A 16677-nucleotide genomic window follows, 5' to 3' on the forward strand; every position below is an offset into this window, starting at 1 on the left:
TGAACGATAATCTGTGTGTATGCGACGCAATACGAGCATTTATAGTTCTCAATAGTTCTGTCAGTTCTACAGAATATAATATCTGTAATGTTGATTAGCTTTGAAACTATAGACTCTATCTGCAGAGAAAATTATCAGAGCCAGTGAAATATGCAAATTACAAAGAACTTGTTATTCTGGAAGGACCAGCAAATGTTGAAACAACTCTTCCAAGCATATTTACATTATCATTGCCAACGCGTTGCCAAGAGAACGGAAATGACACAAAATTGTGTTCAAGTTGCAAAAAAAATATAAATTCAGATGACACAGTTTACGGTCTAAATATTCAAGATTCTTCAAACAGAAACAGTCTTTGTGAGGAAAAATGGAAAGTAGTTACAGTACCTGAATATTGCATACAGAATGGCGCTGGAAGTCTCGAAATAGAATGCTCGTGTCTATATTCACACTACGCCTAGAAACTATAACACTCTGTACTATCAAGCATACATCCAGGGCATTATATTTAAAAGAAGGTTTCCATGATAACAAAATAATCCACTGGACAAACGTCTGAAATACAGTAGCTGAAATAACTGAGACGCTCATGGAGATATAATCGTGGTTATCAAGCATTAACTACTGCGTTGGCGTGGATTTGTAAGGTGCGTGTTAGCGGAACTGGGTCAAGAAGCCCAACAGCACGCGACCATCTGATGATATTATCACAGTTCAGGAGGTCACCTGACTTCTCGCTCCATCCACTTCGCACTCCGTCATGAAAGTGCGCATGTCTTAACTAAATGTCAATCAGATTGGAGTTGCACAACTCCACGGAGAGATTTTGCGACTTGTCCATGTTCAGTATCCACGGTTCAAATCTGACAGCCTGTTATCGGCTTCTGTGACCACCCTCTGACCTTCCAGCGAACATAACAGGGATCGACTGCTCAGAGGACACTAACGCTTTTCTCCTATAAACTTTAGCCCGTTTACATTGTCATAATAATTTGTCTACATACAGTGTAATGCCTGTAATGTGTAGCTACCCCAAACACCAGAATTTGATGCTTATATATAGTGTCGTCATTGATCAGATACGCAACAAGAAATTTGTGCACTACTGTGTTTTATTAACGCTTTACACGACATTAACTTACTTAATCCGTTAGCGGCCTCCGTAGTCTAGGGGTAACGTTCCCACCTCATGACTCAAGGTACGCGGGCTCAAACCCGGCGGAGGTCGTGGAATTTTTAAGGGCGGAAAAATTCAGGGAACAAATCCCCCGGGAGGGACTTTAAGCCGTGGGTCCCGTGTCGTAGCTTTACGGCACGTAAAAGAACCTGATGCCTCAAGGAAGCCTCTGAGCCAAATGATTAAGGACATTTCCCGCCCAACAATAGTCTCTAACGCCTCTGGTAGATGGGGGAAGCATCTAGATACCGCTGAGCCAGTAGAGGCCGAACTCGCTGGCTGAGTCGGGGTTGATGCACGCACCAGTATCGGTAGGGTATAGGGACTGGTAGACTACCACAGGGGGACGTACAATAGACCAGGGGTCGCGGTGCATGGGGAAACCCACCCCCTCCAATAATAATAATAATATTTAATCCGTTTCTCTTGCACCTTTATGGGGTCGAGGTTGTTTTTTTTTTCTTATTATTTTACAGACGGAAGAACTCACTGGACGAGTAATCAGCTCGCCGTAAGGCCTCTAATTAAACACAGGGCAACACAAACACAGAATAGACACATATACACATCAAACATCCATGCCTTGTGTGGAATTCGAACCCACGATCCCGGCTTCTGAGCGAGCGAAGACAGTACATAACTTAGACCGCTCGACCACCGTGACCGGCACATGACATTCACATCCACAAATGGCATATTAATTTAACTGACTAACTGCTTCCATTACTCAAAATCGCAACTTGTTTCGATCAAATATTGACCATCATTAGGCGAGTATTTATAGATAGAAATGAATACAGATTATTGAACTTCACTTGGATGGAAGATGAAGTCAGTTCCCGTGAGTTAATCACAGCGCCGTGCTTACGGGTATAGTGCACACTATAGCACAAGTAACACGAATGCTATGCAGACGGTTATCATACACACTTGGACTTCAAACACGAGCAACATGACGCAAAATGTAAAAAAAAAATTGTGGTTGTAATAACTGAATATTATTGAGAACGGAGCTAAATACTGCAGACGTATTTGGGAATAGCCCCTATGTTGGGGTACACTTCTCTGCCCTTTTTGTTTTTACCTTGTTAACTCAAAGCATATGAAACGAGTTAAGGCTCTTGCAGCGGTGGTTATGAAGAGTTCTATCTTCTGGGATATACCGCCGTGTAGTCTGCTGAAAGTGAACCGACTAAGCGGACAGCATGCTTGCCACGTGCTTCATTCTGGTTTCTTGCGTGGCTTCTTCTTTGGCCCTCAATATGGATGCGAAATATTCCTCCAAAACGTCGGTTGACTCTCAACGGACTACATCGGTAGCGTAGTTGGTTGAGGCATTATGCTACAAGCCAGAAGGTCGCGGGTTCAAGTCCCGATGAGGTCATTGGATTTTATTTCAATTGACTTAATCCCTCCAGCCGCACTATGGCCCTGGGGTCGACTCTGCCTCTAACAGAAATGAGTACCATGAATATTCTTGGAATATTCTTGGGGGTAAAGGATGGCCGGTGCTTAGGGCTGACAACTTTGTCGCCATCTATGAGTCGATTGCCTAGAAATTGGGGAACCTGAACATCTCACAACCCTATGGGCCTCCACGGCCTGTTTCAGGGATAGGCTTACTTTTTTCTTTACTTATATAACGGTATATCCTAGAAGACGCAATTCTTTAAGCGTGTGAAACGCTTGAGAATAACAAACACAGCTTTATAGGTACGGGATTAACGATCCAACCCTAACGTGAAATTATCCTCAGCGAGAGTTTCGCGTTTTCTGTCAGTCACTCCAGTACAGCGTCAAAGGTAGGGTGTCCGGGTACTGAACATGAAGTGGATTTATTGTCTCTCAAGGCAAATGGTGGACAGGCTAAGACTACGAAAAACAAAAAAACAAACAAACTCCATGGCTTTAGTCCGCAAGCGAAACCGACTGAGCGAACGCCGCTTGTTGGCGAAGTTAGTGCCAAATTTAGCGGATAGAGGGTGTCGCGTGGTCAGCGCAACGAATGTCCACGGCCGTTAATTTCGGTTTTCTGGACCGGAGCCGCTACTTTTCCATTCAAGTAGGTCCTCAATTATCCTCACGAGGCTGAGTGGACCCCGTTCCTCACCTACTAAGACCACTTCGTTGCAAATTGCCATACACAATAATCATTCATCTGACGCTAAAATCAACACAAGTACCACGGCCTCCCTCTTCCATGTCCTGCCAAAACAAGATTCACGAATACCCCGTCCTTCGGTGCTTCAGCTGATGACGTATCGTGAGGGATACCAAGACAGGATCGAAGTTATCAGTTCCCCTGCGACAGCATTTAGACGGTCCCCAAATTAGCAAACAAGCAACAAGCCGCGTAAGTAGCACGTGCCTTTGCCAGGATATGTCAGAACCAGTCGTATCGGAACACAGAAAACGTCTCTCTATTAATGTCTGTTGACTCACGTGCTGTTTTACAACAAAGAAGTGGAGCGCCTGGCGTCACTCAGACGCTGAGACGCGGGATCAATGTGACGCCGCCAAATCGGAGAGGAGACAGCAACGACCGACGAACCGGTTGCCAGGACGTTGGTGTCATCTGCGATGCAGTGATCAGATATTCGAGAACTGGGATGGTGTAACTCAAGAGTGACACATATCACATCAGTAACTGAAGGAATTAACAAACCGCATGGAGCAGACAGTCGCTCAAATCGTAAAGACATTTTACACCTTTCAAAATCCGATGGATAATTACCGTATTCACAAGCGCCCGCCACGTGACCGTATCCTGAGCCAGAAGAATCCACTGCAAATCCTCATATTCATTTTATCTTTGTCCTCCCACCTACGCCTGGGTTTCTGACTATTCCACTATTCCGCCGGGTTTGAACCCGCGTACCTTGAGTCATGAGGTGGGAACGTTACCCCTAGACTACGGAGTCTGTTTCTGGCTCTATCAGTTTACAACAGCAACACTAGATGGCTTTACTATGCAGAAAGCGGCAGTCATGATGCGATAAAGCCACCGAACGTCGGAAGAAGCGTCGACGGGGTTGGTGCGGTTCCCAGCTCCTCTTAGCCCAGAGAATTTATTTTGCTACTATTGATAAAAATTCTTAGAATTACTGGGTTTTTGGTCTTTGTCCATTGCCCGCTATTCTAAAAACAAGGGAACATAACGTTTCGGAGACCGAATCTGTTTCCATCCTCAGATGAAGGGGTGGGAGACACCTACTCTGTTGTGTCCTTTAGAAAGAGCTAACCTCAATCAACTCTTATCTTTGTTATTCTCATATGCTTTTACGGATTATTCCATACCGAACACTTTCACATGTGGCTGATAAAAGAAAGATAAGACACGGCAAGATATCTTCTTGTTCTTTTGGGAAAGCGACTGACTCTGAAAGCCGCCAAATGATGGTGAATCAATAGCGAACTCGCTGGAATGGTGGAACCATGTCCTGTTTCTAGTTCTGTTGCGACAATTTTAAAAGATAAGACGAAAATACTGGAATAAGTTAAAGGCAGCTTAAGTCAGCCTTGTGATTAAAATGCAGAAGTGGAGAAAGTTGACCATGTGACTGGAGATGAATTTATACAGCATTGGATGGCTGTCACCAAATATGTTTCAGCATTTAGAATGGTAACTATGTAAGATTTGAGGCTTTCACGGCGGTGACTATGAAGAAAGCAGTCTTCTGGGATTTGGCACCNGAGGGGGCCTCTGTCTGCTCGGTATGTGTAAGACGACGTTCCGACGGCCAAGTGCATGTAATGTCCAATGACGTATGATGGCCGTATTGAATCAGGAAGTACGGAGGAGGACGCGGTCGTGATTTTTTGCGTACATTCACAGAATTTCTCGGATTGTATGAAGAAAAAATCTGTGCCACATCAGCCATTCCGCGGTCGGGATTCCAACCGGGGACTAGAGACTTAAAATCAACCATGGTATTGGTGAGTCAGTTTCATGATCAAGGGAAAAGGGGGACGATAAGAGTGGCTGAGAGTGTTTCAGGAATTCGAGTGAGTGTGTGTGGATGAGATCAGTGAAAGCGAGAGAGGGTGAAGAGCTCTCTAAAGAGAGCGTGGCTGGGCGAGAGGGCGTCGGCGTCGTCAGTACGCAACCAGAGCTACGAGCCGAAACACATTCGTGAAAAGGGTCAGGAACATTTGTGAACTGTACAGGCCACCCTATTAACTGAACCTGATTAACTCCAAGTTGTGGTACGCATTCGATGAATTGTCTGATCGTTTTAATGCCATGCAAACGTTAACGATTAAGAAATGAAAACAGCGCATGCGTGGAGAATAGGCGGCGTTCGTTAATAAGAATACTGCAAAAACGTTCAGAATTTTTCTTTAAGGATCCAGTAAACCTAAACTTTCCTTACATGACCCTGGACAAAACGGACGCAAGAGAGAGGTGATTTTATTTCTTCCCTTACATCCCCAAATTCACACAAATTATTTTAAAAAATCACTGAATGAGTGAAAGACATACTTTTCTGAAGGTACCTGGTTTGAATGTCGAAAGGAGTGATGAGTGAGGTTTCCGAATTTGCTCCAGTCTCTCCAGAATCTATGCCAATATCAAGATAGTAACATTACCATTAAATCGGCCACGGCCTTTTTCTTTTCGTCATCATTGCATCATTGTACCATACAGTGAAATGGAACGTGAACACTTAACAAAAAATACGTGTATCTGTCCAGGAATTTGCCTAAAGAGGCCGCAGGTTTGAGCTACTTTGTAACTTCTCAGCTAATCCTCCCCAATGGCCGGTCACGGTAGCCGAGCGGTCTAAGGCATGCACTGTCTTCGCTTGTTTGGAAAGCGGGATCGTGGGTTCGAATCCCACTCAGGGCATGGATGTTTAGTGTGTGTGTGCGTTTTTCTGTGTTTGTGTACAGGTAGAGGCCTTGCGACGAGCTGATCACCCGCCTAGGCCCACTGGGGCTGTAGTGCCAAGGGGAAAAAATTCTCCTCAATAAGAATAGGTGAAATTGACTTAATTTTCATATGTCTGTTTGGTAGACCTTAATTTTCCATTTAGCTAATGCACATGAATTTTGCGTTCTAAAGGAAAAAAGACTTATTTTTCATTTGTCCGTTTGTTGCAGGCCTTCTGTCTTATCAAACATTCATTCAGTACTCCTGTTAACCTAGGGCTTTTGTCTGCAGTGCCACTGGGATGGGATGAAATGACCTGCAAAATCAGTTCATATGGCAGAAAAATGCTCTCATATTCACTCAGCAGTTACGGGTAAACAGGTTACAGTCAGTATCTAACAAGCATCAAAATGCAACACAGGGCGATGTGACTGGCATCTGAATGCTGGTGGCATGACGTAAACGTCGATTAAAAGAACACGCGGAACACCTCGATCCGTCTGGAACCGAAAGCCCCAAACATCAAGCACGCCAATCATACATAACTCAGAGCATGAAAGTTGTACTTGCCAGCCTACTTAGGCCGCATGCATATACTATAAGCATGAAAACCGGATAAGCCTATAGGTGATCAGATCATAACGGAGACACTGCCAATAAGCCCACTGAAAACACGGCGAAGATAAAGCAAACACACACACACACAAAAGTAAATATATCTAAGCCCACAACGGGATTGGAACCAGCGACACCAGGATATGAGCGGTCAAAAACAGTGTCCAATATAGACAGTTGGCATAATGAATCAACTTGTTATAAACCTACAGTACTGCTACTATTTTCCTCAACCGATATCCCTCGTGAGTAGGTGAATAAGGTTACACATCTGGCTGCAATGTTTTCAGAGCAGTCAGATAATTTAATATGTACCAGAATTTTCTCGCGTTGCTTTACAGTTAATGTGACTTCAAAAAAGGAACTGGTAACAGCAGTTCAGACGGGTGTCAGAGGCAGGCGCGCTATACAAATCGTCTCCTATATTAACGTAACCTCACCTTCACGTAACGCGGACCGCCGTCACAGACGAGACTCTGGTGAGTGAGACATGACTGCCAAAATCTTTTTAACTTCCATCAGTTCTTATTTCAATTATGCACATTAAATTAAAGCGTATTTGGAAGATCGCATTTGTCCGTCGGTATCTTCATTTTCGGAAGTTACTTAAAAGGATTGAAGCCCCTCCATAGCTCAATCGGTTAGTCGCTGGCTTCCCAGCGCGGCGGCCCGGGTTCGATCCCGGGTCTGGTCAAGTGAGATTCGTGGTGGACAAAGTGGCGCTGAGGCAGGTTTTCTCCGAGTACTTCGGTTTCCCCTGCCAATCTTCATTCCACCAATTGCTCCACAATCACCCTCACCTATCACCTGGGGCTGGTACAATAGGCCAGAAGTGGCCGCAGTACAAGGGACTTAGTCCCACCCCACTAGCAATAAAAAAATAATAATACTGTAACATGTTTGGAATCCAGAAGAGTCCTTCTATGGAAACGCTAGAACAGACCGTTGCCTAGGAAGTAACAATAGCGATGCTGTAATTCTAACGGTGAGCATTGCATAGAGTAGCGTTTCCCCGGTGATAGACAACATAAGACATTCTATAGCAACCGCCGAGGTTATAAAAGCCCAGCTTCCACAAGAGTGAGTCAGTTGGAATATAGTAGTCGCCAAAGAAGCTAGGCTGGAATCAACCGCCGAAAAGAGAGTCTTCGGAAAGCCGCCGCTGAAAGCAGTCTAGCATTTCATCGAGATGTAGTGGAAGCAGTCGTTCCAATACTGCAAGTGGTAAAGGTTGTAAAGCGTGTGATTGTATCAGTGAAGAACAAGCGTGCAAGTGAATTGCAATAAAGGTTCACTATATCTAATACGGCGTAAAGTTATTTGTAGCGTGACATACCCAAACACGGTACAATACTTAAAAGGATATGAGTATGTAAGCGAAAGTTGCATATTGGTTTGGTCCGTACCCGCACTTTACGTACAGCTCAACAGTAACTTCATATGTAATATTCAGAATGACTCATCATATAAAAGAAATGCTCCATGATATAAGATATAGACTTCATTAAAATGTATTTTGCTTGGAATATTTATGGACAAAACGCAATACTCCTAATTCGCAAATGTTAACAACGTACTTGGGTGCTGATCTACGTTGTGCCACATGTTACGTAAAATAAATGAACATCCATTTATATCTGCAATAACTGACGTAAACCTACGGGAACGAAGATTACCAAAATAGCCTACGTGCTTAAGTACACAAATGCAGAGCTAGATTCCATCTTGTGAACTTATGAATTCGATTTTCTTTTGTCCTAAGCCACGGCGTTTCAAGCCAGCTCATGGAGCTCACTGTCCAGATGGGCTTTCTAAACACTAATGACGGGTTCCAGGTAATAGTCCCTCTGTCATAGCATCAATACGATCCAATGTGTGCGCTGGTGATGGATACCTTGTGTAGGTGTGAATGGACAATTCGATTTGTTGTTTAACGTACTGTCAGCCACACACGAACAGTGCGGGTCAGTCCACCACAGTCTTATTAACAAACAAAGGATACCGAGAATTCGAATACAATTATGAAAAAAAAAATGGTCACACAAAGCGCTGCCGCTGTCCGTTAAACTGTACAATAGAACATATGAAGCCGAAGTTTGTCATAATGCCTACTGGACGACGAGAGTTGGCGCCGTTCTGTCTACCTCAAAAATACTGGCACAGAACGCAAATATCAAAGGACAAGAGCCCACATCTCGGAGCTCGTAAACAGCTACAAGCAGGTAGTGCGTTAACGTAGGCCAGACCGTCTTATGTTCGCAAAGGGCAACAAGTTTTCGTCTTTACGTATATAACAGATACCCCAACTGAAAAGTAACACTCCCGCAACGTATTCTGGAGGACCCAGGTTCGAATCTCGTTCCGAAGACAGAATATCTTGGTTCACGTTCGTGGTATTTCTCAGTCCTTCTATGCTAACTCCATGGAGAAGAGTCCTTGAGAAACCTGATCATCCCATAACTGGTCAAGCAATACCACTCCTTTCATGGAATTTCAATGTTCATTACCGTCTTCACAACAGCCTGCAACTGGACGCTAGTATGAGTCAGGTAAATCCAGTCTCCACCTGCTCACTCCCCCTTTCCCCCCTCGGCACTACAGCCACAGTGGGCCTAGGCCTACCTCCACGAACTTCACCGTTCACTTCGGTTTTTCGAGATCTTACACATTCGGTAGGACTCCTTGGGCGGGTGATCAGTTCGTCGCAAGGCCTCTACCTGTACACAAACACAGAAAAACGCACACACACAGACTAAACATCCATGCCCTGAGTGGGATTCGAACCCACGATTCTGGTTTCCAAGCGAGCGAAGACAGTACATGCACACGCTCACCCCACTTCATCTAAATCCATTACAATATTACCCCCCCCCATCTACGTCGAGGTCCCTCATCAGTTGTCTCGTTTTGTGTGCTATCTCTCCATGCGTACTGTACACCCAGCCAACTCCTCCTCGTTCATTTCACCATCCTAATAATATTTATTATTCTTATTATTTCTTCTTCGTCTTGCTCCACTTTGGAACTTGCTCCCGGTTTGGAGCATAGGGCTGATTTCTCAGTTTCTTGGTTATTTTACGGACGGTAGGACTCCTTGGACGGGTGATCAGCTCATTGCAAGGCCTGTGCCTAAAGAGAGAACAACACAAACACAGAATAAACGCACACACACACGCGAAACATTCATACCTTGTGTGGGATTCGAAACCACGACCCCGGCTTCCGAGCGAGCGAATACAGTACGTGCTTAGACCGCTTGACCACCGTGACCAGCCTAATAATATCTGGCGAACTGAAATTATGAAACTCCTCATTATGCAAATATCTACATCTTCTGTCAATTTCTGACTCTGAAATCCAACTATTCCACTCATCATCCTGCCCTCAGCCATCCCTACATGCGAAGGCAGTGCCTTAAGGGCCACATTCATTCCAGTGCATCATTCGCAATCAGCTTTCGAGACAGCCTCTATTCTGACAGCGTAGCTAACCAACCAAGAGAAAACAATCAGAACACCATCCAATGACATGCTGTTGACAGGCCTCTGTTACACAGCCTACATTTAAATAATACATTAATCAATGTGCATGATTTGACGATCGATTTCATAAGAAAGAATCACATTATTGTAACACTATGTGTGAGACCAAAACAGTATGAAGAAGCCTGAACGTGACAAAAATCTTGGGTGATTAATTAATTTAGAGGTTACTTACCGATTCTGTATGAGCTGTATAGATTATTTAGTGCCAAAGAGAAGCAAGAATGATTAATGATGTGTCAAGCGAATTCCAAAAATGGAACTAAGCTCTCTGATGATGGGCATACTTTCTCTGCTTCATTATCGTACTCAATAAAGAGGAAATACTGTGCAATAATAACGTATGTTAAAGATCTTAAGAAAGTTTTAAACAATCTAACGTCCGAAAAGCGGGTCACGGTAGCCGAGCGGGATCGTGGGTTCGAAATCCCATCAGGGTATGGATGTTTAGTGTTTGTGTTTGTGTGTGTGTGTTTTTCTGTGGTTGTGAAGTAGAGGCCTTGCGACGAGCTGATCACCCACCCAAGGAGTCCTACCGAATGTCTAAGATCTAGTAAACCGTAGCGAAACGGAGAGTTTCATGGAGGTAGGCCAAGGCCCAAATTGGGGCTCTAGAACCAAAGGAAAAAAATGTCCGAAAAAACCGCGAACCCAGTCTGTCTGTATGTTTAACTACTGCCTGTCTATTGCCTGCCTGATCTGCCTATTGTACCAGCCCCGAATGATAGATGATGAGTGTAGAGCAGTGGGTGGAATGAGAATTTGCAGGGGAAACCGAAGTACTCGGAGAAAACCTACCCCAGTGCCACTTCGTCCACCACAAAGCCCACATGAATTGACCTGGGATCAAACCCGGGCCGGCGACTAACCATCTGAGCTAAGGCACGGCCTAGCGTCGAATTCTGAGATCAATTACGAACTGGAAAGAAGGCGTAAATATGGGACACTGTCTATTTTAATGTTTTCGTTTGTGCTGAGAAGTACGGGCCTAATAAGCCTACTTCTCACCATAAATCTTAAATCATGACTCATAGGGTAACATGTTGCGTTTATAGGGAGATATCAACATCCTGTTCCACAATAAAATTAGGGCCACGATCCAATCTACTTCAGTGTAAACAACTTAAATACACTGGGCCTCATCCCAAAACTTTCGAAAAGAATAGAAAACCTCTGTCATGATAGTTGGTCGCAGGATCGTCACTTGCACCCGGGACCACCCGAATACGATGTTAGTGATCACTACATCCTTGACCGGAACACAAGCGACCCTGCCGTTTCTGCGGCCCTCTTCCACCCCCGCCCCTCCCAATCCAAATGTCACAAGAGGAGAAGCACGACCCCTTCTCCTCACAGTCTATCCAGATGTACACTTCAGAATCCATCATCATCTTCATAAGTCAAAAGTGAGAAGCGGCTCACAGCAAGAAATGCGGGAAATAAAATTACGGAATCAATCAATCACTCAAGCTTATCTGTATAGAGAGAAGTGAAGGGGCGATCCGTCAGCAATTATCCCCGCTCTCAGCGCGTTGCAACACCTCCACTGCCTGCCAAGTCTATTGTGGTGTCATGTGACGTCACGCAGGTTGTGACAGATGCACCGAAATGTTTAATTACGCACTCCACCAAAGGATACAAGCTCCCAACAATCAAGCAGAGCATTACTCGTATGGAAACTAGAAACATCGTGTAATATTCGAAACAATTGCTTCCCCATATCCCGGAGATATCCGGTTCAAACCTCCGTTGGTAGAAAACATACACACTGAGAGCTTTAGTATTTTCCTCCAGTTCTTCAGAATAATCCTTACATGTCAATCATAGGTTGTATGAAACTCCGTAATTGATGTAGTAAAATTGAAATTAATGAGGAACAAACATGGAAAATGTGAAAGTGCCTAAGAATTGTGGAGGCCGCGCCATAGCTCAAGCGGTCAGTCGCCGGATTCCCAAGGCGGCTGCCCGGGTTCGATCCCGGGTGTCGTCAAGTAAGATCTGTGGTGGACAAAGTGGCGCTGGGGCGGGTTTTCTCCTAGTACTTCGGTTTCCCCTGCCCATCTTCATTCCACCAAATTCTCCATCATCATAATTACCTGGGGAAGGCTACAATAGGCCAATCAGCGGCCGCCATGCCGAGTGGACCCAGTTGGACTCCACACCCCACTAAGCGAATTAAAAAAAAGAATTGCGGAAATAATGATTTACAATGTAATATTAACAATAAGTGCCGGTCACGGTAGCAGAGCGGTCTAAGGCATGAACGGCTTTCGCTCACTCGGAAGTCGGGATCGTGGGTTCGAATCCCATTCAAGGCATGGATGTTTAATGTTTGTATGTGTATGTGTGTGTGCGTTTTTCTGTATTTGTCTACAGGTAGTGGGCTTGCGACGAGCTGATCACCCGTCCAAAGAGTCCTACCGAATGTCTAACATCTAGTAAACCGAAGTGAAACGGAGAGTTTCACGGAAGTAGGCCAAGGCACAAATTGAGGCTGTAGGGCCAAAGGGAGAAAATGCAACAAGTAAACACTTTTAAATGGACAGAGTTTAAAATTTCGTAGAGAAGAGACACAGATATGGATCAGAAATGATTACAATATTATGCTCGGTATCAAATAATATATTGAGCATCAACTTGGCTTTAAATTAAAATTAATAGCATATCAAAGATCAAACTGGCAGTCCAATCCCGTCTGAAATAAAATCTGGTCAACGAGACAAGACGAAAATTAAATAAAATATAAATAATTATATTAAATTTCCAAGACGAGTGGCAAGTAGCGGTCTTCTTTCAATAAATGAACGGACGAAATTCTACAAAAACTCAGGGCAAGAAAAACACGACACTTGTGAGAATAAGCTGCACCACATTTTCCGTCCGACGGAAGAGTATGGGTTGCCCTAGGCCGCGCCATAGTTCTAGCGGTTAGTCGCTGGCTTCCCAGCGTGGCGGCCCGGGTTCGACCACGGGTCTGGTCAAGTGGGATTTGTGGCAGATTTTCTCCGAGTACTTCGGTTTCCCCTGACAATCATCATTCCACCAAATTCTCCATCATCATAATTACCTGGGGAAGGCTACAATAGGCCAATCAGTAGCCGACGTACCGACTGGACCCAGTTGGACTCCACCCCCCACTACTTACTTACTTACTTACTCACTCATGGAGCTGAGCCCTTCTGGAGGAGCTGCCAATTCTGCAGCTACTCAAGAATTTCACAGTATTTTATGGAACCCGAAGGTTCATTACCGTGTTCACAAGAGTCCTCCACTGGTCCCTATCCTGAGCCAGATCAATCCAATCCTTGCTATCCCATCCTGTCTAAGATCCATTCAATATGGTCAAACCACCTAAGCCTTTGTCTTCCCAGTGGTCTCTTGCCTTCTGGCTTTCCCACCAATATCCTCTACGCATTCGTCTTCCCCATTCGTGCTACATGACCTGCCCACCTCATCCTCCTTGACTTAATCATTCTAATTATACTTGGAGAAAAGTACAAGTTATGAAGCTCCCCACTATGCAGTTTTCTCCAACCTCCTGTCACTTCATCTCTCTTCGGTCCAAATATTCTCCTCAACACCCTCAGTCTATGGTCCTCCCTTAATTTCAGAGACCAAATTTCACACCCATACAGAAATACAGGCAAAATTATATTTTTGTTTATTCTAATTTTTATGTTTCTGGACAACAGACGAGAAGACAAAAGGTTCTGAACTGAATGGTAGCAAGCATTACCCGAGTTCAGTCTCCTCTTAATTTCCTCCTCAATCAGGTTCTGACCTGTAATCGTTGTTCCCAAATATCTGAACTGTGCCACATTTTCAAAACATGTTACCTATCTTTATGTCATGATTTTGCCCTGCATTTTGGTGACAAGACAGCAACATGTACTTAGTTTTCTCTGTGTTCACTTCTAGACCAACCTCTTTACTTGCGTCAATTAAAGTGTGTTTTCTTCATGGTATCTACATTATCACCCAGTAGATTCACATCATCGGCGTAGACCAACAGCTGATGTGTCCCGTTCAATTTCAGTCTCACCTGGTTTCCCTGGGCCATCCTAATTGCATATTCTAGGGCGAACTTGAAAAGGAGTGGCGATAAAGCATCTCCTAGTTTTAGACCATTCTCGATAGGAAATCTATCAGACAAATGTTTACCTACACTGACTTTACAATACGTTTCGTCTAAACATATTTTAATCAACCTAACTAGTTTCATGGGAATCCCAAACTCTATCAGAATATTGTACAATACCTCCTTCCTAACTGAATCATAGACTCTCTTGAAGTCTATGAATAGCTGGTGTACTGTCTCATCGTACTCCCATTTTTCTCCAATATCTGACGAATGCAAAAGATCTGATCTGTAGTTGATCTGTTACGTCGAAACCCACACTGATGATCCCCAATAATTTCATCTATATATGGACTTAAGCTTGAGAGAAGAATATTGGATAAAATTTTGTATGAAGTTGATAGCAGTGATATCCCGCGATAATTACTACAGCCAGTTGTATCACCATTCTTATGAACTGGTACAATAATAGGCTCTTTCCACTGATCAGACAATTTTTCTTTATGCTAAATAGAAGTAATTAGCTTGTTGATCTTAGAACGTAATATTTCACCTCCTGCTTGAATAAATTCTGCCGGTATTTAATCATTACCTGATTATTTATACCCTTTCGAATTTGCAGTAGCAATTTCAACCTCAAAAGTGCTGTGATCAGATATTAACGGCTCAGCTGTATGGATTTCTATCTGCCTAACATCACTGGCCCTATGCACATTCAGTAACTGAGGGAAGTAGTTCCTCCACCTATTCAAAATATTGTGGGAATCTGCAAGCAGATCACCATTCTCATCCTTCACTAAGTTACTTCTAGGCTGGTAACTCCACTTAAAGTCATGTATTCCTCTATACAGGTCTCTAATGTTTTCGTTCTTACTGTTCATTGCAAGCTCATCAATTTTGTCTTTCAGACATTCCCTCTTTTTGTCCCTGAAATGCCTTCTGGTTCCACGTCTTATATTGTTCACTTAACTAGCTTTCCCAAGCTTTATTAACATCCACCTCAGTGTCCAAGTTTTCCAAAGCCGCAAACCTATTTGAGATTTCAACACGATACTGCTCTTTACCCTCTACCTCATTTAATTTCTTGAGATTGAACCTCTCCATATGAACTCTAAGTATTGTTTGTTTACTCACTGCAAGTCTTTCCCTAACCTTTCCCACCACCAGGTAGTGGTCAGGATCACAATCTGCTGCTCTGAATGATCGGACATCAAGTATACTTGAGTGCCCTCTCCTGTCTATCAAAATATGGTCTATTTGATTGTGTATCTTCCCATCAGGAATGTTGAAGTACATACATGGATGTTACGATGTGGGAACTTTGTACTTTTGAGAGTAAAATTTTTTGGTGTGGCATAGTTTACTACTCTAACTCCATTATCATTACTAATTTCATGCAAACTCTCATTCCAAATCGTTGGTTTGAAAATGTCTTCCCTCCTTACTTTGGCATTGAAATCTCCTAACAGAATTTTCATAGGGTACTTCGGGAATTTATCAAATACATGTTCTAGTTCTTCACAGAACCTGTCCCTCATGTTATCAGTTTCATCTTCTCTTGGGGCGTGAACATTCATAACAATGACAGCACACCAGCGACCTTTTAGTGTTACATATGATATCTTGTCACTAACGAACTCCACCCTCTTAACTGCTGATAAGATTCTCTTATGTACGAAAAAACCTGTATGTAATTCATGATTCTGAGTCCCCTTTCCACAGAAAAATGTAGTCTCCTACTGGTGCGATGCCACCTCCGTCCCATCTGACCTTCTGTACTCCCGCCAAATCTAACTTATATTTTGACATTTCTTCTGCCACAGCCCTGAGCGAACCTGACCTGTACACAGTCCGAACATTCCAAGCGAATTTAAAAAAAAAAATTGGTTGCCAGAATAAATCATGAGTTATCGCGCGATAGGAAGAAAATAACAATCGGACTCTTAGTACTCGTCTTTCGCATTGCGGATGTTGGGTTCATCTCTCAGTACGGAGGCTGAGTATCTGCGCACGCTGATGAGGACAAGGCCGCTGCCTTCTGCAGTTATCTCAATTAGTGATTCAACATCCGATTCACCATGAACCATATTTATGTATGTGCACATGGTTGGGAGTGCTGATAGTTCTTCAGGTGGGCAAGAAATTAAAGTTTCTTTCTGGCAGATTTATTTCCCTACACAAAAGAAACTCACATTCGACCGTATCAAGTACCAGTCGACCAGATTCTCACACTGCTTCTTTCAGATTAATTTTATTATTAACCTCCCATTTATTTTTATGTCTCCGAAGTGTTCTCCTCTCTTATAGTTTTTGCAATAGAAATGTTGTACGTATTTCTCATCTCCCGCTTTTTCTTATTGCTAGTGGGGTGGGACTAAGTCCCTTGTACTGC

General features: G+C 43.6%; 1 protein-coding gene across 7 annotated transcripts in view; it reads right to left on the bottom strand.

Moving 5' to 3' along the window:
- LOC111862597 (5'-AMP-activated protein kinase subunit gamma-2) overlaps positions 1-16677 on the bottom strand; it is a 469740-nt gene that overhangs the window by 217931 nt on the left and 235132 nt on the right. Inside the window, exon 1 of one of the 7 annotated variants that reach the window (XM_023848129.2) lies at positions 388-606. The exons of the other annotated variants lie outside the window; for them this stretch is intronic. Within the exon in view, the coding sequence (XP_023703897.1) occupies positions 388-591 (204 nt within the window). The 5' untranslated portion in view covers positions 592-606. Of the gene's footprint in view, positions 1-387; positions 607-16677 lie in introns of those variants that run through there. 7 annotated transcript variants of the gene reach the window in all.

This window comes from Cryptotermes secundus, unplaced genomic scaffold, assembly GCF_002891405.2.
Source record: "Cryptotermes secundus unplaced genomic scaffold, Csec_1.0 scaffold1031, whole genome shotgun sequence".
NCBI classification, from domain to species: domain Eukaryota; kingdom Metazoa; phylum Arthropoda; class Insecta; order Blattodea; family Kalotermitidae; genus Cryptotermes; species Cryptotermes secundus.